Raw genomic sequence first — 20,478 nt, forward strand, 5'->3', positions numbered from 1 at the left:
CAATATTTGCCCACTGGCGGTTGACATTTTAGATAAACATTTAAAATATATTGCTCTTTTAATCAACCTTCTTAATTTGATTTCTAAAATCCATCATGCTCTGCCCTCTGACTTGTATTTGTGGTATGTCCCGTTAGGTCAGGCTATTCTTTGTTTTAGTTTTTGGGCGTTCTCCTGTCTTTTTGGCTTCACTTCCTGTTTTACGCTCTTATTTTGGTTCCACTTACTGTTTTGTTTATATTCTGTTAACCCTAGCTTTACTCTTTTTCTGAGGCGTAATGAGAGGAGGTAGTAGAAATACAGAAGAAAAAGACGCTATTACTAGAATGAGATTAGGACATACATATCCAAATAGTTCATTGAAATTTATAGAAAAACATTATACAGGGCTGTGTGACTGTTGCCATCAGATAGAAAGTGTAGGACATGTTTTGATACAATGTAGGAAATACAATAGAGAAAGGGAAATACTAGGAAATAAGTTAGCAAAAGGGAAGGTTAGGTTTGTAGTGGAAGATATTTTAGGATTGCTACAATTAGAACACGAAGGATACAAAGCATTATATACATTAAATAAAAAGACTGGGTCAAATAAATAAATATTGAGTAGGGTTACAACTCGTTTCACGGGAAGCTTCCGGAAGGAGAGACGCGGAACTACCAAACATTTGGAGTGAATTTGGCGGCGACGAGAGTATCTAAATCTGTTTTGGCGGTTGAGCATAAGCTGTTTTGTGACTGGATCGAGATGGAAGGGGATAGTGACGGGATGTATGAGGATAGTATGGAAATGGATAGGACTAGAGGGGAGAGAGGAAAGAAGGGGAGAGGAGGGAGTGAAGGAAAGGCGAGTACTAAAAGAGTGCATGAAGACGATGAAGAGGTTGATAAGAGGAAAAGGGTTATGATGGATGAATATAAGATAATTTATACATTTAAATCAAACCAAGATATGAATGACATTAGTTTGATGACACTGGTTAAGGGATTAAAGAAGGACATTGGAGAGGTGGAGATAGCGAAGGTGCTCAGGGACGGACGGCTGTTGATTAAATGCAAAAATGGAGAGCAAAAGAACAAAGCAATGCGATTGCAAAAACTGTGCAACAAAATAATAAAGGAAAAAATCGAAGTGGGAGAACGAAAGGGGGCAAGAGGAGTCGTGACAGGAATCCCAAGAGGAGAAAATTTAGATGATCTGAAAAGAGAAATAAAAGGAGGAACTGTCACTACGATGAAAAGAATGATGGCATTTAGGAACGGTGAAAAGACTGAGAGCGAATCCGTGCTAGTGCAATTTGCAGAGGAGGTCCTACCAGAGAGAATCATGATTGGGTATCTAAGCTTCTATGTTAGAGCTTACGTGCCACCCCCAGTACGTTGTTTCAAGTGCCAACGCTATGGGCACATAGCTAGTGTGTGTCATGCTAAAATGAGATGTGGAAGGTGTGGAGGGGAGCATGAATATGGACAATGTGGAGAAAATGAACAGGTCAAGTGTTGTAATTGTGGCGGGAATCACACAGCAGCGTATGGGGGCTGCATCATAAGAAAACAGGCAACAGAAGTACAGCAAATCAGAGTTGAACGAAATATTACATATGCAGAGGCAGTTAAAATAAGAAATCAAGAAAGTGCAGAACAGGACAGAAGTGAAAATAGTTCAAGAAATAAAAAACAAGAGGCAGCAAATACAGGAATTTCCATGGACAAACTAGTTGTATTCCTGGCTTATGTAATAAATTGTACAGAACAGGCTAGAAACAAGACTGAGAAAATCAAAATAATTGTCAAAGCAGCAGCAAAGTTTTTAAATTTAAAAGAACTATCCTGGGAACAGGTGCAAGGTGAGCTACAGAGAGTAGACGAGACCGAGTCATGTTACCACAATCCAACGCCATGTTAATTGTTCAGTGGAATGCCAGAAGTCTGATAGCAAACGGACAGGAATTAAAGGGATATATTAATAATATGAAAAATAAACCACATATAATATGTATTCAAGAAACATGGCTGAAGCCAAAATTAAACTTTATAATAAAAGGATATATAACGATACGTAAAGATAGGAATGATGGGCAAGGAGGAGGATGTGCCATATTTATTAAGGAAGATATGCATTATTCAATATTAAAAGTAAAACAAGAACTAGAGATAGTAGGAGTAGAAGTATGGAATAATAAAGAAAGATACAAAGTACTAAACTTCTATAATCCATGCAAGAAATTAGAAATTCACCAACTAGAAACAATAATGGAGCACTGGAGTGGCAATATTATTTGGTGTGGTGACTTTAATGCACATAGCACAATGTGGGGTGAAAGGGATGACTGGAATGGGGATACATTGGAAGCACTTTTGGAGGAAAAAGAACTGGTGTGTGTGAATGATGGGTCGGGAACAAGGTTAGATGTCGTCACGGGTAAAGAAACAGCAATAGATTTAACACTAGTGTCACAAGGGTTAGCAGGAAAGGTGGAGTGGGAAGTAAATAAATACAGCACAATGGGAAGTGATCACTATCCAATCGTCATTCATATAAACATAAATCATAGGACAGAAAGCACTAGGATAGAAGGAAGATGGAAGTATAATCATGGTGACTGGGAGAAATTTAGGGAAATTACCGACATAACTTTAAAGGAAGTAGATATAAATCAAGATATTGAACAATTAAATACAGATATTACAAAGTGCATAATAGAAGCAGCCGAACAGAGCATACCAAGGAATAGTATAGGGAGAAGAAGGAAGATAGTGCCGTGGTGGACACAAGAGTGTACAGATGCAATACAAGAACGGAATAGAGCATTTAGAATATTGAGAAGAACACATAATTTCCAAGACATGATCCAATATAAAAGGCATCAAGCTAGAGTAAGGTATGTTATTAAAAAAACAAGAAAACACCATTGGAGAACTTTTTGTGAAACACTAAATAGAACTACTCCTTTAAGCCAGGTGTGGGGAATGATCAAGAGAATGTCAGGGCTCAGAAAAGAACATAAAAATCATGTGATGAAAGATGGAATGCGGAGTGTGGTAGGAAATAAAGAAAAAGCAGAACTTTTAGCAAAAACCTTTGTTAAAGTGCACAGTAATGATAATTTGAAAAATGTAGAAAAACAAAAGAGAGAAGAAACAATTAGTGTAAATATTGAGGAAATGAAGGAAGACAACGATAATAGTTTTATCAACACTATGGATATGACATTTTCTTTGGATGAAATGGTTCGAATTTTAAAAAAAGTTAAAAATACGACGGCAGGGAAAGACCTGGTGAGTTATCAAATGATCAAAAATTTAGGTAGCATCGGCAAAGAAGTGGTCTTGAAATTATATAATAGGATATATGAAGAAGGAAAATTACCAGATGAGTGGAAAACAGCTGTAATAATTCCAATATGCAAGCCAGGGAAAGACCCGGAAGAGGCAGGAAATTATAGGCCGATAGCATTGACCTCAAATTTGGGCAAAGTAATGGAAAAAATGATTAATGAAAGATTAATATATTATTTAGAGTCAAAAGAAATTATAAAAAACTACCAAAGTGGTTTTCGCAAAGCAAGAAGCACAAATGACCCAGCAGTGCAGCTGGAAGAGGAAATTAGAAAGGGACAAATAAATAAAGAAAGTATAATTGCGGTATTTTTTGACATAGAGAAAGCGTATGATATGTTGTGGAAACAGGGGTTGCTGATGAAACTAAATAGGATTGGGATTAGAGGAAGAATGTACAGATGGATAAAAGACTTTTTAACAAGTAGAACATTATTAGTAAAGATAGAGAATGAATATAGTAGAGAATACAAAGTGGAAAATGGGACCCCACAAGGGAGTATAATAAGTCCAGTACTATTTTCCATCATGATAAATGAAGTTTTTAGTGAAGTGGAAGGGTTAGTGGAGGTGGCATTGTTTGCTGATGATGGAGTGATGTGGAAGAGAGGTAGAAATACAAATTATATAGAAAAGAAGATTCAAAAAGCGGTAAATAATGTTCAAGACTGGGGGACGGCTTGGGGTTTAAGATTCTCTGTTGGAAAGACAAAAGTCATACATTTTACGAAGAGGAAAATACAAAACAAGCTCCAAATAAAACTCTATGGAGAAAACATAGAAGAGGTACAAGTATTTAAATATTTAGGAATATGGTTTGATAAAAATATTAACTGGTCAACCCACATCAGCAAGATAGTGGAGAAAAGTAAAAAGGTGTTAAATATAATGAGGGCTTTGAGGGGTAAAGATTGGGGGGCTGATAGGTTGACATTGAAAACAATATATATCACTTTAATTCGGTCTGTTATCGACTACGGATGCATTATTTATCGATCTGCTTCAAAAACTCTACTTGAGAAAATAAACCGGATCCAGTCGCAGGCGTTAAGATTATGTTGTGGAACTATTAAATCTACTCCAGTGGCAGCATTACAAGTAGAAATGAATGAAAAACCTTTGGACATGAGGAGAGATCAACTCTCAGCAGTTTATTGGGCAAACTTAAAAGGATCCAAGCAAGGACATCCAACCCGTCAAGTGCTAATAAATTGCCAAGAAAAAGGGAAGAAAAAAATGAATAGTTTTGGGTGGATAATAGGAGATATATGTAAAAAAACACAAATTGACAATATTAAAGTGAGCCCTACAGTACCAATTCCTGCAATACCACCGTGGATGTATGAAAACCCAAAGGTAGACATGCAGTTACTGAAGAATAGACATTTAAATAGTTACCAAATAGAACAACGGATTGAGGAAATGTTTTTTGATAATATTATGATATACACAGATGCATCAAAAACTATAAATAGTAAAGTAGGAGCTGCTGCAGTTATCCCACAGAGAAATATAGTGTTGAATAAAAGAATTAGTGATAAACTATCTGTTTTTACGGGGGAATTGGTAGCAATTTATATGGCAGTTAACTGGATAGAGGAAAACAAAGCTAGGAAAGTAGTCGTGTGCTCGGACTCCAGCAGTGCATTGACGAGCATAAAAAACATAACATCAGAAACAAGACTAGATATAGTTTATGAAATAGTTCAGGCAATCTACAGAATAAATAAAGCGGGAGGTGTGGTAACATTTCTCTGGGTTCCTGCTCATGTAGGAGTTGAGGGAAATGAGTTAGCTGATAGATACGCAAAACAAGCAACCACTAAAACAGAAGTAAACATGGAGATTAAGCACAGTAAAGAAGAAGTGAAGAGCATAATTAAGATAGAACACAATAAAAAGTGGCAGGATAATTGGAATAAGGAAACAAAAGGTAGAGAGTTTTACAAAGTCCAGAGGAAAGTAGGTGTAATGAGAGGAGGGGGTAGAAATAGGAAGGAAGAAGACATTATTACTAGAATGAGATTAGGCCATACATATCTAAATAGTTCACTAAAATTGATAGGCAAACATACTACAGGGCTGTGTGATTTTTGCCACCAGATAGAAAATGTTGACCATGTCTTAATACAATGTAGGAAATATAATAGAGAAAGAGAAATACTGGAAAATAAGTTAGCAAAAGAAAATATTAGGTTAGAAGTGGGAGATATATTAGGATTGCATTCAGAAAACATAGGATATAAATCAATATACTCATATTTAAAAAACACTGGGTTAAGTAAAAGAATATAGAGTAGGGATCCACCTCGGTCCACACTCCATTGCAGTAGGTGGCGGTAATGCACACCAGAAGGTTGCTTGCCAACCGCCATAAAAACAAAAGAAGAAGAAGAAGAACTCGTTTCACACTCGACGTCAGCAGATGGCGGTAATGCACACCAGAAGGTTGCTTGCCAACTGCCATCAAACCAATAACAAAGAAGAAGAAGAAAAAGTGACACGGAATTTGAAATATTTCAGTCTAAAGCTTTTCATTTATTGTAGCTTTATTTAGACTGCTGTCCACAGGTGGGTGTCAATCGATTTAAATACATTTTGCTTTACTGTTAATAATTTCAATGTATTTGAAATGTATTGGCTCTCTTCGCGTGCTGCGCTCAATCGCGACTATCAACAAGTTGACTGTTTTAGCTAACAAATTAGCACTGTTTGCTCACCAAAGTAGGTTACTGCTTTTGACATACATTTTGAACACGCCATAGCGCATGGAATCCCTGTAATTTATAATTTTAACTAGTTTAATGTGCGAATATGACGTAACCCAACCTGCACTTCTATTATTATGGCTGTCGTAAAAACGAGACTACACTAGGTAGTTGCTTCACATAAGTCACGTACGTTGACAAGTGTTATTAAAGACTTCAACTTGATACTGGGTCGTCACACTTTTCTTACAGACATGTCATGTTTTGGTGGTGATCCCAACTTCTGCCCAGAGTGTGGGAACGTTCTCCCTCTCCCAGGGATCCTGACCACTATCAGTTGTCCCCGCTGCTCTTTCTCCAGACCTGTATCAGGTATATTCTTTGCCATGTTACAAAAAAGATGTCCAGTCAAAGACATATATAAGTATGTGTGTGTGTGTGTGTGTGTGTGTGTATATATATATATACATATATATATATATGTATATATATATATATATATATATATATATATATATATACATATACATATACATATATATATATATATATATATATATATATATATATATATATATATATATATCAGGGATCGGCAACCCGCGGCTCCGGCGCCGCATGCGGCTCTTTGGCCACTCTGATGTGGCTCAGCTGCATAATCGCCTCAACCGACGCACCGGGGGGGGTGTTCAATATAGCCAGGATGAGTCAGGGTTGCATGGGATTGTGGGTATTCGTTGTATTCTGTTTGTTTTGTTACTGTGAGGATGTTCTCCCGAAATGTGTTTGTTCATTCTTGTTTGGTGTGGGTTCACAGTGTGGCACATATTAGTAAGAGTGTTAATATTGTTTATATCACAACCTTCAGTGTAACCTGTATGGCTGTTGAACAAATATGACTTGTATTCGAGTATGTGTACCTGCGGGAACCACATAAAACATGTTACTAGGCTGGCAAGCCGTTTGCACATGTTGTAGAAGGTGTCAAAGGCAGTGGCTTCATATCTCGCCCTTATTTTTGTTATCCGGGTGACCATCAGCAGATAATCACGAGAAGAGTTGCTTTGAGAATTCGTGATCCTCCCGAAAAATTTGGGAGGGTTGACAAGCGTAATGCTGTCAAGCAGCATTAATATAAAAGTCGCCGGCCGCACTAACATTTAATTTTCTTATCAAGGTGCGGGCTACGTGTCTAAGACCCCTGGTATACACATAGCACAAAGCAAAACAATTTTTTTTTGATGTGTTATTTCATTTTAAATTTCAAAAGAGTTTTTTGGCTCCCATTGTCTTCTTTATTTTGTGAAACAGGTCAAAATGGCTCTTTGAGTGGTAAAGGTTGCCAACCCCTGATATTTATATATATGCCAGACATAAGCCATTTCTTTGTCAAAAGTTTTCCCAAATGCACCTAAAAGACTATCAGACCATGAGAAAAAAAGTTATATGGTCTAATGAGACAAAGATTGAACTCTTCGGCATGAATGCCATGCATAATGTTTGGAGGAAACCAGGCACCGCTCGACACCAGGCCAATACCATCCTTACAATGACGCATGGTGGTGGCAGCATCATGCTGTGGGGATGTTTTTCAGCGTCAGGATAGAGGGAATGATAAATGCAGTAATATACAGAGACATCGTGGATAAAACCAGCACCTCCTATCTGATGGAGCTTAAGAGGTGCTGCAAAGAGGAATGGGTGAAGCTGCCCAAAGATAGGTGTGCCAAACGTGTGGCATTGTATTTAAAAAGACTTGAGGCTGTAATTGGTGCCAAAGGTGCATCAACCGGGTATTTAACAAATTTCCACATTTGTTTTTTTTCTATGTTATGATGGGTAGCTGAGTGTACATTAATGAGAAATAAAATGGAACTTTTTTTATTTTACCAAATGGCTACAACGAAACAGAGTAAACAATTTAAAGGGGTCTAAATACATTCGTAACCACTGTTTATTTGAAATTTTAAGCAACTATATGTATTGTTTAAAAAACAAAAAAGTTTACCTTCTGGCATTCTAGGTTTCTGCCGAGCAAATCCTGGCTCTTGGACGAATGTTGTTGAGAAACACCAACTTGTACTATTCTGGATACATTTTATCCATCTTCCATTGACAGGAGCTATGAATTTGTAACTGTGTGTGTGTTTGACATCCTTTAGAGTTTTCAAATCGAGAAATTTGCTCTACGGTCGTCTTCAATCAAGTGAATAAGTCTTCTGTGGTACTAAAGAGCAGTGAGGACTCTGAAATGAAGGGTCCTGTGGTAAGAAAACATTTCCTGCTTTTTTTCTGTATGCATGTTATGTGTTTTACTGATGTGAAACGCGCAACAGAACTGGCTCTACAATTTGAAGGTTTGTAGTAAGGCCTTGTTCACGCTATAGGCCATTTCAGATTTTTTTGTCCATATGTGACCTGGATCAGATTTTTTCATATCAAGTCATGTGAACTTTGCAATTCCAAATTTTTCAAAACTGACTCAGGCCTCTTTCCTGTGTGGATATAAATCAGATGTGTAATGGATGTGATTGGAGTCCAAATGCTCCAGTCGCGCTCATCTAAACAATACATTTTTAAATAGCCATAATTCCTTGCCAAAATAGACGGTTACAAAATAAGTAGCTGACAAATGTGCAGAAAAAAGGCAAAACTAATGTTTTTAGGAACTTGCGTCAATGTTCTACCTAGTGCTGGGCGATATATCGATACACTTGATATATTGCGGGATTGTCTCTGTGCGATATAGAAAATTACTATATCGTGATATTCGAGTATACATTCCTCACGCTGTTGCTTTTAGCTGTGAGCATTACACTGCATGTGTTTCCCACTGTTTCTTGTCTATCCTTCTCACAGAGACATAAAAAAGCGCACCTCTTTACATACGACACGTGTGCAACGTCTCACGCTCCCGTGGAGCAGAGAAGTAGCGACATGGTAACATTAGCTGTGATGCTAACAGTGAGGTGCGGGTGGTAATATGAGAGCGAGAAGATGCGAATGTGGTAACAAATGGAGAAAAAATTAATTACCAAGAAAAACAGCACAGGATCCATCGTCCGGCGGTGGTTTCGCTTCAACCGGGAATACGTTCAACATTTATGCGGCAAAAGCGTTGCCACAAAAAGTAGCAGCACTGCTAATGTAGCATCATTTGAAAAGTCACCCGCTAGAACAGTGGTTCTCTAATAGGGGTACGCATACCCCTGGGGGTACTTGAAGGTATGCCAAGGGGTATGTGAGATTTTAAAAAAATATTCTAAAAATAACAAAAATGAAAAAATCCTTTATAAATGTATTTATTGAATAATACTTTAAAAAAAATATGAATTTAAGTTCATAAACTGTGAAAAGAAATGCAACAATGCAATATTCCGTGTTGACAGCTAGGTTTTTTTGTGGACATGTACCATAAATATTGATAAAGATTTATTTTTTGTGAAGAAATGTTTAGAATTAAGTTCATGATTCCAGATGGATCTCTATTACAATCCCCAAAGAGGGCACTTTAAGTTGATGATTACTTCTATGTGTTGAAATCTTTATTTATGATCAAATCACTTGTTTATTTTTCAACAAGTTTTTAGTTATTTTTATATATTTTTTCCCAATCAGTTCAAGAAAGACCACTACAAAGGAGCAATATTTTGCACTGTAATACAATTTAATAAAGCAGAAACTGATGACATAGTGCTGTATTTTACTTCTTTATCTCTTTTTTTCAACCAAAAATGCTTTGCTCTGATTAGGGGGTACTTGAATTTAAAAAAAAATTCACAGGGGGTACATCCCTGAAAAAGGTTGAGAACCACTGCGCTAGAGAATGATGAGTGCTTGACACTCTGCATGTCAACATCTCCGCCCGGTGCCACACCAACAAAATGCCGAAGCAATTATTTCAGCTCAACGCCGTATTAAAAAAAAACTCAACAGAAGGAGATAATGTCCGCAGGAACCTAATTTATAGCGAAGGACATACATTATTTTATTTTCTATTATATAGCTCTTGTTCATTGACAGTTATTGAAATATCTTCTGTGACATCATGCACAAAAGTGCACTTTATTTGTTTTTAACTATTGTAGTAGAGTTCTGTACAAAAAGTACATTTTTAATTTAGTGTTGTTTTAATATGTCCTCTTGGTGACATTATTCACAAAAGTGCACTCATAGCTTGTTTTAAAATGTCTCTGACAATCTTGCATTTTCTGTTTTGGAAATGACATGAATGCCTGTGCCACTGCTTAATAACTGTTTAATAAATACAGTTTTGGTAAATTGACTTTGTTGTGATTTCGCTCTCTGCATGAAAGTTTAAAATGAGCATATATTAATGCAGTATGAACAAGAATGTTTTAATGTAAACACATAGAATCATCATACTGCTGTCATTAAATGCATCAAGTGTTAATTCAAGGCTGAGGCCAAATATCGAGATATATATTGTTTATCGTGACATGGCCTAAAAATATCAATATTCATAAAAGGCCATATCGCCCAGCCCTAGTTCCACCATTCATGTCTCCTAATACTTGCCCTTTTCTTTCTTAATATTTTATGCGCAATAATTTGGTTCAGAAAACGTTGACTATGATTGTAAAAAATCCTTGATACTGCCACAAATGCACCAGGACTGAGAGCTGTTACACTGACGCCTCGTTTACTTCCGTAAACACTGCAGCATGTGTGACGCTATGACGTCACATCCTCATGCGGGTCAGATTGCATTTTCATTGGATATCGCTTTTTTTTTTTTTGTAATGTCACTGATTCCGTTAAAAGATCAGATTTAATAAAAATCTAAATTTGACATCCTACTCTGCAGTGTGAACCTAGCCTAAATCGCATGGAGTCAGTTTAATATATATATATATTTTTTTAAACTTGTGCACTCTCAGCTCGCTCCCCTGGGGCCTTGCTATCAATCACACAATGTGGGATTATACCATTATGTAAAAGTAGTGCAAGCAGATATTGTTCCTTCCGGGTGAATCTTCTCAAAAACAGGACGGGTGCTTTTGGAAAGGAAAAATCACATTATTCAAACTGAGGCAACCAGTTTTTCTTAATGTCAACATGCTTTTTGGCATTTATACTTTGGGTTGTACCGAGTTTAGTTCAGTTTTTTGTTTTGTGGATTTGGATTTTTGCAATTAGAAGTTAGATTTAAATATTAAACAAAAGTGAGAATGCTTTTGTAACTGTAAAAAATGCACAAAATAAAGCATTCATTAGGCTTCACATAAACACTGAATGAAAAAGTGTTCATCAAGACGAAAGGTATTTGTATTTGCTACGTTAGGCTGAAATATAAACTTACAAATTACACTAAGCTGTTTGGAAGCCTTCTCAAATAAAGTTGAACTTCTCATCACTTGTTAGGTAACTATTATTAATGATGATTCCCCCACTGCAGATCGACAGACGTTGCTCTCGGTGCAATAAAGAAGGCATGATTTACCACACCAGGCAGATGAGGTCTGCAGATGAAGGCCAGACTGTCTTTTTCACATGTATACACTGCAGGTAAAGATATCAACACTCCTGTCTCACACATGACTGTATTGTGTCAATTTGTGTGATCATTACTGATGATTGGAATTGTGGCGTTTCAGGTATCAAGAGAAGGAGGACTCCTGAGAAGATCTAAATGATGAGTTCGCTTTCATCCATGCTGTTGTGCCCTAGGCAAGATATTTCACCAAGTGTTGCCCACAATACAGTGGATATAAAAGTTTACATACCCTTGTGCAAATGCCAGGTTTTCATGATGTAAAAACAATAACAGCAAGACAAAATATTTCACAACTTTTTCCACCTTTTAATGTGACTTATAACCTCTTCAACGCAATTGGAAAAAAACCCTGAAACATTTAAAAAGGGGAACAATATGAAATTAAAATTATTAAAATAAACTGGTTACATAAATATGCACACCCTTAAACTAATACTTTATTTGGGGTATCCGCAGGGTCTTAAAAAGTCTTAAATCCAATAATTTGAATTTTAGGCCTTTTAAAATGTCTATAATTCTCCTAAAATCTCATAAAAGGTCTTAAAAATCTATTGACATTACTTTTATTTAAAAAAATGCAGAAAACTTCAGTCTCGCTTTGAAATGTTTAGATTTTTTAAGAACGCTATTACATAACTACACAGCGGAACTAACTGCTGCCCGGAAAAGCACAAGGCAGTCATAAAATGACAGCAGCAAACGCCGTCAATCAGCCACTATTGCTCGACATCACAAGCCCGAGCATCGAGATCCAGCTCGTCCCAGTCTGCTGCAACTCCAGTCGACCTCCGGACAGCGTTTGGGTCTACGCCGACACTTAAAGCGGAGGTGCTATGGACTTTTCACACGGTAACTAAGCACCAGTCATATACTGGTGATGAGAACATTGATGAGCTGTTCCAGATTATATACCCGGATTCCGAGATAGCAAAATGTGGAAAAGAATTCCACCTGAAAATTTTCAAAAATTGGTCTCCTCAGTCCCCAAACATTTACTGAGTGTTAAAAGGAAAGGCCATGTGACACAGTGGTAAAAGTGCCCCTGTGCCAACCTTTTTGCAATGTGTTGCTGTCATAAATTCTAAGTTAATAATTATTTGCAAAAAAAAAGTTTCTCAGTTTAAACATTAAATATCCTCTGTTCAATTGAAAATAAGTTGAAAATGATTTGCAAATCATTGTGTTCTGTTTTTATTTACGATTTACAGTGCCAACATCACTGATTTTGGGTTGTGTATATTTAAGTATTCCCACTGACTGCTACTCACGGTGACTGCCAGTCACTCTGGACCGATCTATATTTGGAATAAGTACTAAGATGAGGTCCCTTCCTAGAATAAAGCAGGAATTTGAGTGAGTGGATAGTAAAATGAAAGTGTGTAAAAGGAGGGGTCATCAACATTTGGACCATAAATGTTAGCGATACAAAAGTTTGTCCCGTCAACGGAAATATTAAGAGCTATGTATTTGGCCTCTGTGTCCGTAATTGAGTTATGGAGTTAAAATTAACCTTTCTACTAGAAGAAATGGCTATGCCTCTCTGTTTGGAGTTGTAACTAGCTAAGTATTTGTGTGGGTATTGCGATGAATGCAGTTTTGAGGTATCGGATTTGGAGAGATGAGTCACTTGTAGTAAAGCAATGTCTGCTTGCATGCTCTTCAAATGATTAAGAATTGTTACATATTTTTACATGGACCCTACCCTACGCCCATTCCAAGTGACACACTATATAGTGGACATACTAAACTAGATTGTAACTAAGTGTGTGGATGTATGTATATACTTTATGTGTTAGTAATGCACATCTGTATCAAAATGTAAGCCAATCCTGCATATATTTAGGTGTGCAAAGTGAGTAAATGCATATAGTTGTGCATGTATTACCGGAGGAATGTGTGGGTAAATTAATTGTAATAAATACCGACGACAACAAGGGGACACAAAACAGGTGGAGAAATAGAAAGCGAAAAACAAAAACCAAAAAATTAAAATAAAATAAAGAGAGTGGTGGATTACACAAATATTGATATAAGTGAGATAAAAAGAAAAACGAGAAAGAAAGACAATAAACATAGCTATTGATTCATCAAGAGAGAGAGAGAGAGCGGATGATGTTTACGTGAGCACTATGATTACGCATAGGTGTATTGTGAGGGAGAGGGAATAAAGCATAATGAAAGAAAGAAAAACACAACATTTATCGTGTTTCAGATGATAATAATGCAACCATGGTGTGGCTTCCGGATCACGGTAATGTTGACCGTTGATAAAAATCACGGCATCCTTCGGCGATAAACTTCTTACGAAGCGGGAACAGATGGCGCCGTCTGTTGAGGATTTCTTTGGGAAACTGGTCTTTGATGCTGAAGTTGGATCCTTTCACCTGCCCCTTCTGCTTGAAGTGTTCTAATTTTGCCACAATGGGTCTCGGCCTCCTACTCTCCAGCTTTTTGTCTCCAAGCTGGTGGACGCGGTGGAAGGTGACATTCCCGATGGTATCCACTGGAACCTTGAGCTGGTGTTCCATGAAGGACTTCACGGTTTCCTCGGGATCTTCCTCTCTTCACAGGTGTTGTGCCAAAATGTGACTGCCAAAAATGGATTTCCTTCGCGGGAGAGCGCACCGCTTGCTTAAACTGCCTTGCCTTTCGTTAGTGTAAGACAAACACTTTATCTTTGTGGTTATTGTAACACCACGTGTTTGACATTATTTAAGCCCTTATTGTGTCCGTAAAATGACAAGTTTGTTGTTAGTCCAATGTTGATGTCAAAAAAACTCTTGTTTGGAAAATGCATACAATTGTAACTATATATTATCGGCCTGCCGATATTATCGGCCGATAAATGCTTTAAAATGTAATATCAGAAATGATCGGTATCGGTTTCAAGAAGTTAAATTAATGACTTTTTGAAACCCCGCTGTACGGAGCGGGACATATCCGGTAAAACACGGACATAGGCCAGTATACTCTGGACTGAAGATGTGTGCCTTCATTGTATTTATAGCTGTTGTTTTGAGGCATGTTTAAAAAAAATCAAAGTATAGTATTTCCCATTGTTGTAATGGGTATCAGAATTATCTCTGGGAGAGCATGTCCCGAATTCCAAGCTGTTTTGAGGCATGTTTAAAAAAATAATGCACTTTGTGACTTCAATAATAAATATGGCAGTGCCATGTTGGTACTTTTTTCCATTACTGGAGTTGAAGTTGTTGTCTTATTTTGGAAAACCTTGTTTTTGATTGATTGATCAAAACTTGTATTAGTAGATTTCACAGTACAGTACATCCATTTTTTCCATTTTCTACCGCTTATTCCCTTTTGGGGTCGCGGGGGGCGCTGGTGCCTATCTCAGCTACAGGTACAATCGGGCGGAAGGTGGGGTACAACCTGGACAAGTCGCCACCCCATCGCAGGGCCAACACAGACTGACAGAAAATTAACATTCACACTCACATTCACACACTAGGGCAAACTCCACACAGAAATATCCCGAGCCTGGGATTGAACCCAGGATAACTCCGGACCTTCGTATTGTGAGGCAGACGCACTAACCCCTCTGACACTGTGCTGCCCACATCACTAATTGTAACTGTTTTTTCTTCTTGCACAAAATAAATATTTACAAAATGATTGGATGTTTTAATTTATGTAAAATTTTCATTCAATATAATATTGCCTTAGAAAAAGTGATTCAAAGCAACAATTTTATATTTACACACACATATTTGACTAAAATACCCTTATGAGCAGTGTTGCCAGTGACCTTAAAAATCTAATCTGATTAATGACTACTGATTACTACTTCAGAAAGTAACTTATTTACTTTACTGATTAGCTGACTTTAAAAGTAACTAAGTTCGATTACGAGTTACTTTATTAGTTACATTCAGCAATGCCGCTATCGACATTACCCCCGCCGCCTCAACATAAAAATGACAAGCAGTTTTGTCAATAATCACTTTATTTAACATCAACAACTGCTCTTAAGATAAATACTTGTTTTACATATTAAAACAATACATAATGACAGTCTTTCTTTACAGGACATAAATACTTGTTTTATATATATATATATATATATATATATATATATATATATATATATATATGTTTTTTCTTTACGGCAGTTGACATAAATTATTTGTTCTTTTATACAATATTTCTTTTTACCTGACTGTTAATACTGCAATGGCAAAACCTATAAATATAAATGTAACTATTACATTATGTGGAACTTTTCTTATGAACACTGAACCTGTTGTTCACAACATCAGAGCAGCGAGGCGTGGTTTTACAGAACATTGTGTAACACCACATGTTAGCTGTAATTGTTCTGTTGTGATAATCAAGTTATGAGTCAAACAGTGGCGTGAGGCGAGTAAACCAGTGGTTGTACATCAATAACAAAAGCCTCTCAAACCTTCTGTCAGAACGTCTATTCCTCATTCAGTGCAGCTTTCACGTTGCTCTCCATCTGTGAATGCTCCATCTCCAGGTAAGACAAAAAGGATGTACGTGAGGCAAGTCAGAATCAGAATCAGAATCAGACATACTTTATTAATCCCTGAGGGGAAATAAAAATTTTCAGCACAATCCCATTCAAGATCAGACAAACATTACAGGGAGACAGAACAGGATCGCTGACGGGTCTCAAGTCCGCGTTGATCGTAGCGAGGATCTTGTTTATTACGGCACGAAACGTGGGCGAGTCAACTGTGCTTTATGGCAGCATTTCCTCGACAACATACTGCCCGACCAACGTATTTAACTCGAAATAATGATTGTATTTCCAACTTGAAAACGCGCTTCTCTCTACACCCTCCGTTGTTGTTTACTTCCGTGTCGCACACGTGTGTAATCATCTTCATCCTAAAAACGTGACTTGTCGTTTACGTGACGTCATTTTCCAAGACAGCAAGAAGAAATACAATTATTTTTTACGAGGGAAAAAACAAAAACAAAATAAAAACGCACAGTGACTTGGATTAAACTTTAACCTGACTACTGGTCTGGAAATAGTAACGCGTTGGATTTGTCGTTAACGAAAAAATATGTCATATTAGACCAGGGGTCACCAACCTTTTTGAAACCAAGACCTACTTCTTGGGTACCAGTTTGATACACACTTAAATAAATTGCCAGAAATAGCCAATCTGCTCAATTTACCTTTATTAAATAAATATATATATAGATGTAAAAAATGGGTATTTCTGTCTGTTATTCCGTCATACATTTTTTTTTCTTTTACGGAAGTTTTTTTGTAGAGAATAAATGATGAAACAAAAAACACTTAATTGAATGATTTAAAAGAGGAGAAAACACGAAAAAAATGAAAATTGAATTTTGAAACATAGTTTAACTTCAATTTCGACTCTTTAAAATTCAAAATTCAACCAAAAAAAATTAAGAGAAAAACTACGTAATTCGAATATTTTTGAAAAAATTAAAAAAAGAATTTATGGAACGTCATTAGTAATTTTTCCTGATTAAAATTAATTTTAGAATTTTGATGACATGTTGAAATGTCATCAAAATTTCCAATCTGCACTTTGTTAGAATATATAACAAATTGGACCAAGCTATATGTCTAACAAAGACAAATCATTATTTCTTCTAGATTTCCCAGAACAAAATTTTTTAAAGAAATTCAAAAGACTTTGAAATAAGATTTAAATTTGATTCTACAGATTTTCTAGATTCGCCAGAATATTTTTGGGGAATTTTAATCATGATAAGTTTGAAGAAATATTTTACAAATATTCTTTGTCCAGAAAACAGAAGCTAAAATGAAGAATTAAATTAAAATGTATTTATTATTCTTTACATTAAAAAAACAATACTTGAACATTGATTTAAATTGTCAGGAAAGAAAAGGAAGGAATTTAAAAGGTATATGGGTTTAACAATCCTAAAATCATTTTTAAGGTTGTATTTTTTCTCTAAAATTGTCTTTCTGAAAGTTATAAGAAGCAAAGTAAAAAAATAAATACATTTATTTAAACAAGTGAATACCAAGTCTTTAAAATATTTTCTTGGATTTTCTAATTCTATTTGAGTTTTGTCTCTCTTAGAATTAAAAACGTCGAGCAAAGCGAGACCAACTTGCTAATAAATAAATAAATAAATAAATAAATAAATAAATAAATGGGTTGTACTTGTATAGTGCTTTTCTACCTTCAAGGTACTCAAAGCGCTTTGACACTACTTCCACATTTACCCATTCACACACACATTCACACACTGATGGGGGGAGCTGCCATGCAAGGCGCTAACCAGCACCCATCAGGAGCAAGGGTGAAGTGTCTTGCTCAGGACACAACAGACGTGACAAGGTTGGTACTAGGTGGGATTTGAACCAGGGACCCTCAGGTTGCGCACGGCCACTCTCCCACTGCGCCACGCCGTCCCGTAATAAATAATTAAAACTTTAAAAATAGAGGTAGCTCACTGATAAGTGCTGCTATGTGAGCTATTTTTAGAACAGGCCAGCGGGCGACTCATCTGGTCCTTATGGGCTACCTGGTGCCCGCGGGAACCGCGTTGGTGACCCCTGTATTAGACTAAGTGTTACTTAAGGCGCTACCATGGACTGTACTCGATCAGAACATTGGATACAAAGCATTACATACATTTAAAAAAAGACTGGTTTAAAAAAAGGATATAGAGTAGGGATCTGTCACGCCAAATTTCTTCCCCCCTACAAAAACCCTCCCCCCCATTTACTTTCGGGGTCATGATTAATACAGACGTTTTGTTAACGTTATATTATAAACATATAACACTATATTATAAAAATACAGACGTTTTGTTAACGATATATTATAAAAAATAAATAAAAAACAATTTACAAACACAAGCTATGGGCTGACGCATTTACTTCCGGGGTCACGTTTCCTCTTATTTCATCTCATAGCTTGTGTTTGTAAATTGTTTTATAAATTATTTTTATAATATAGCGTTAACAAAACGTCTGTATTTTTATAATATAGCGTTATATTTTATAATGTAGCGTAAACAAAACGTCTGTATTAATCAATGCCCCGGAAGTAAAAGTGGGGGGGGGGGTTGTAGGGAGAAGAAATTTGGCGTGACAGATCCAGCTCGGTCCACACTCCATATCAGAAGATAGCGGTAATGCACACCTTAAGGTTGCTTGCCAACTGCCATTAAACCAGAAAGGAAGAAGAAGGCCAATTTGAGGGAAGTGACGTACGCTTCGCGCATGCGTGGACCGATCGTGTCTTCCGCTACCAATCGAGTAGGGACAAAATCAAGTGTGTCCAAAAGTATCAGGCAAGAAGCGGAATATATATTTATATGTCTTAGAGTGAGGCGCTCGTCAAAATTAATTTTCGGGTAAATAAAATCTCTTTAAAATATGAAGCGAATATAAGCTCTACATTTAGCAATATCTTCATGTTATTTAAATTGTAGCAATCAATGTTTGTTCTATTTTGAATGCATGTTGAATTTTCAGTCAGTTTATAATAGACATGATATAAATTCCTGTAGAAAATGAGGCTGCGAGTCCAGCTACAGTGCAAAAATTTGCACGAATACCTCCGAGAGCTGAGTCCAGAGATTTTGGACCGACTATATAATCACCCTGCAACATGTCTGGCCGTCTACAGGTAACTAGTCTTCTCCTAACTATTCGAAAGGATTGTTGACTAATGACATCACTTAACGTTTACAGGGAGCTGCCCTCACTGGCCAAAAATTATGTGATGCGAATGCTGTTCCTGGAGCAGCCTCTCCCGCAGGCAGCTGTGGCATTGTGGGTGAAAAAAGAGAGCCAAAAGTGAGTCACTTATTCTTATGTTTTTATGTACATCATAACTCATATGAAATGTATTCTGCCATGCCCTTTGACTGACTGGCGACTAGGCCACGGTATAAGTCTGTTCTACGCCTCCGAATCACCTGGTATAAGCTTCTGCCCGTGCCCCCTAACAGGTCAGGTGATAGTAAATAGATGGGTAGATGCGTTCTAGCAGTGTTGTATACATTTGCATGTGTTATATGTTTGGTGGGTACTTTTTACATTTAAAACGATAAGATACCAAATACCAGCACCTGCGAATTGGTACTCAATGGTACCATAAATCCATCCATCCATTTTCTGCCGCTTGTCCCATTCGGGGTCGCGGGGGTGCTGCAGCCAATCTCAGCTGCATTCGGGCAGAAGGCGGTGTACACCCTAGACAAGTCGCCACCTCATCGCAGGGCCAACACGGATAGACAGACAACATTCACACTCACACACTAGGGCCATTATTTTAGTGTTGCCAATCAACCTATCCCCAGGTGCATGTTTTTGGAGGTGGGAGGACGCCGGGGCACCCAGAGGGAACCCACGCAGTCACGGGGAGAATATGCAAACTCAATTCCACAATATTCTTGCTTCCATGGTGGCAAATAAAAAAGTTTCTTTCAAAGTATCATTTTCACTTGTCTACAGAATTAAAGGACAAGAAATAGCACAACATGGGAAATCGTGTTAGATGTAAATATAAACGAAATACAATGATTTGCAAATCATTATCAACCCATATTCAGTTGAATATGCTACAAAGACAACATATTTGATGTTCAAACTGATAAACTTTTTTGTTTGCACATAATCATTAACTTTAGAATTTGATGCCAGCAACACGTGACAAAGTAGTTAGGAAAGGTGGCAATAAATACTGATAAAGTTGAGGAATGTTCATCAAACACTTATTTGGAACATCCCACAGGTGTGCAAGCTAATTGGGAACAGGTGGGTGCCATGATTGGGTATAAAAACAGCTTCCCAAAAAATTCTCAGTCTTTCACAAGAAAGGATGGGGCGAGGTACACCCCTTTGTCCACAACTGCGTGAGCAAATAGTCAAACAGTTTAACAACAACATTTCTCAAAGTGCAA

At 37.0% G+C, this 20,478-nt stretch overlaps 2 protein-coding genes across 3 annotated transcripts in view; both read left to right on the forward strand.

Annotated features, from left to right (window-relative positions):
• Nucleotides 1-5,754: 5,754 nt before the first annotated feature.
• On the forward strand, nucleotides 5,755-11,984 carry polr1h (RNA polymerase I subunit H). The gene is made up of 5 exons (XM_061908306.1): nucleotides 5,755-5,910; nucleotides 6,300-6,419; nucleotides 8,210-8,313; nucleotides 11,467-11,576; nucleotides 11,666-11,984. Exons 2-5 carry the CDS (start codon nucleotides 6,302-6,304, stop codon nucleotides 11,688-11,690), a joined length of 357 nt encoding a protein of 118 aa, XP_061764290.1. The 5' UTR covers nucleotides 5,755-5,910; nucleotides 6,300-6,301; the 3' UTR covers nucleotides 11,691-11,984.
• Nucleotides 11,985-16,033: 4,049 nt separating this feature from the next.
• gtf2h4 (general transcription factor IIH, polypeptide 4) overlaps nucleotides 16,034-20,478 on the forward strand; it is a 58,832-nt gene continuing 54,387 nt past the window's right edge. The window contains exons 1-3 of one of the 2 annotated variants that reach the window (XM_061908308.1): nucleotides 16,034-16,063; nucleotides 19,081-19,199; nucleotides 19,265-19,369. In XM_061908308.1, the coding sequence (XP_061764292.1) occupies nucleotides 16,049-16,063; nucleotides 19,081-19,199; nucleotides 19,265-19,369 (239 nt within the window). In that variant the 5' untranslated portion in view covers nucleotides 16,034-16,048. Of the gene's footprint in view, nucleotides 16,064-18,630; nucleotides 18,925-19,080; nucleotides 19,200-19,264; nucleotides 19,370-20,478 lie in introns of those variants that run through there. The other variant, XM_061908307.1, reaches the window with a different exon arrangement.

Source organism: Nerophis ophidion, linkage group LG08 (genome assembly GCF_033978795.1).
Source record: "Nerophis ophidion isolate RoL-2023_Sa linkage group LG08, RoL_Noph_v1.0, whole genome shotgun sequence".
Taxonomy (NCBI): domain Eukaryota; kingdom Metazoa; phylum Chordata; class Actinopteri; order Syngnathiformes; family Syngnathidae; genus Nerophis; species Nerophis ophidion.

Excerpts from the sequence above, each read along its gene's own strand:
- polr1h (XM_061908306.1), top strand. The coding sequence starts at position 6,302 with ATGTCATGTTTTGGTGGTGATCCCAACTTCTGCCCAGAGTGTGGGAAC. Across the intron at positions 6,420-8,209 it reads TTTCTCCAGACCTGTATCAG|AGTTTTCAAATCGAGAAATT; the intron begins GTATATTCTTTG and ends GACATCCTTTAG. Across the intron at positions 11,577-11,665 it reads TTCACATGTATACACTGCAG|GTATCAAGAGAAGGAGGACT; the intron begins GTAAAGATATCA and ends GTGGCGTTTCAG.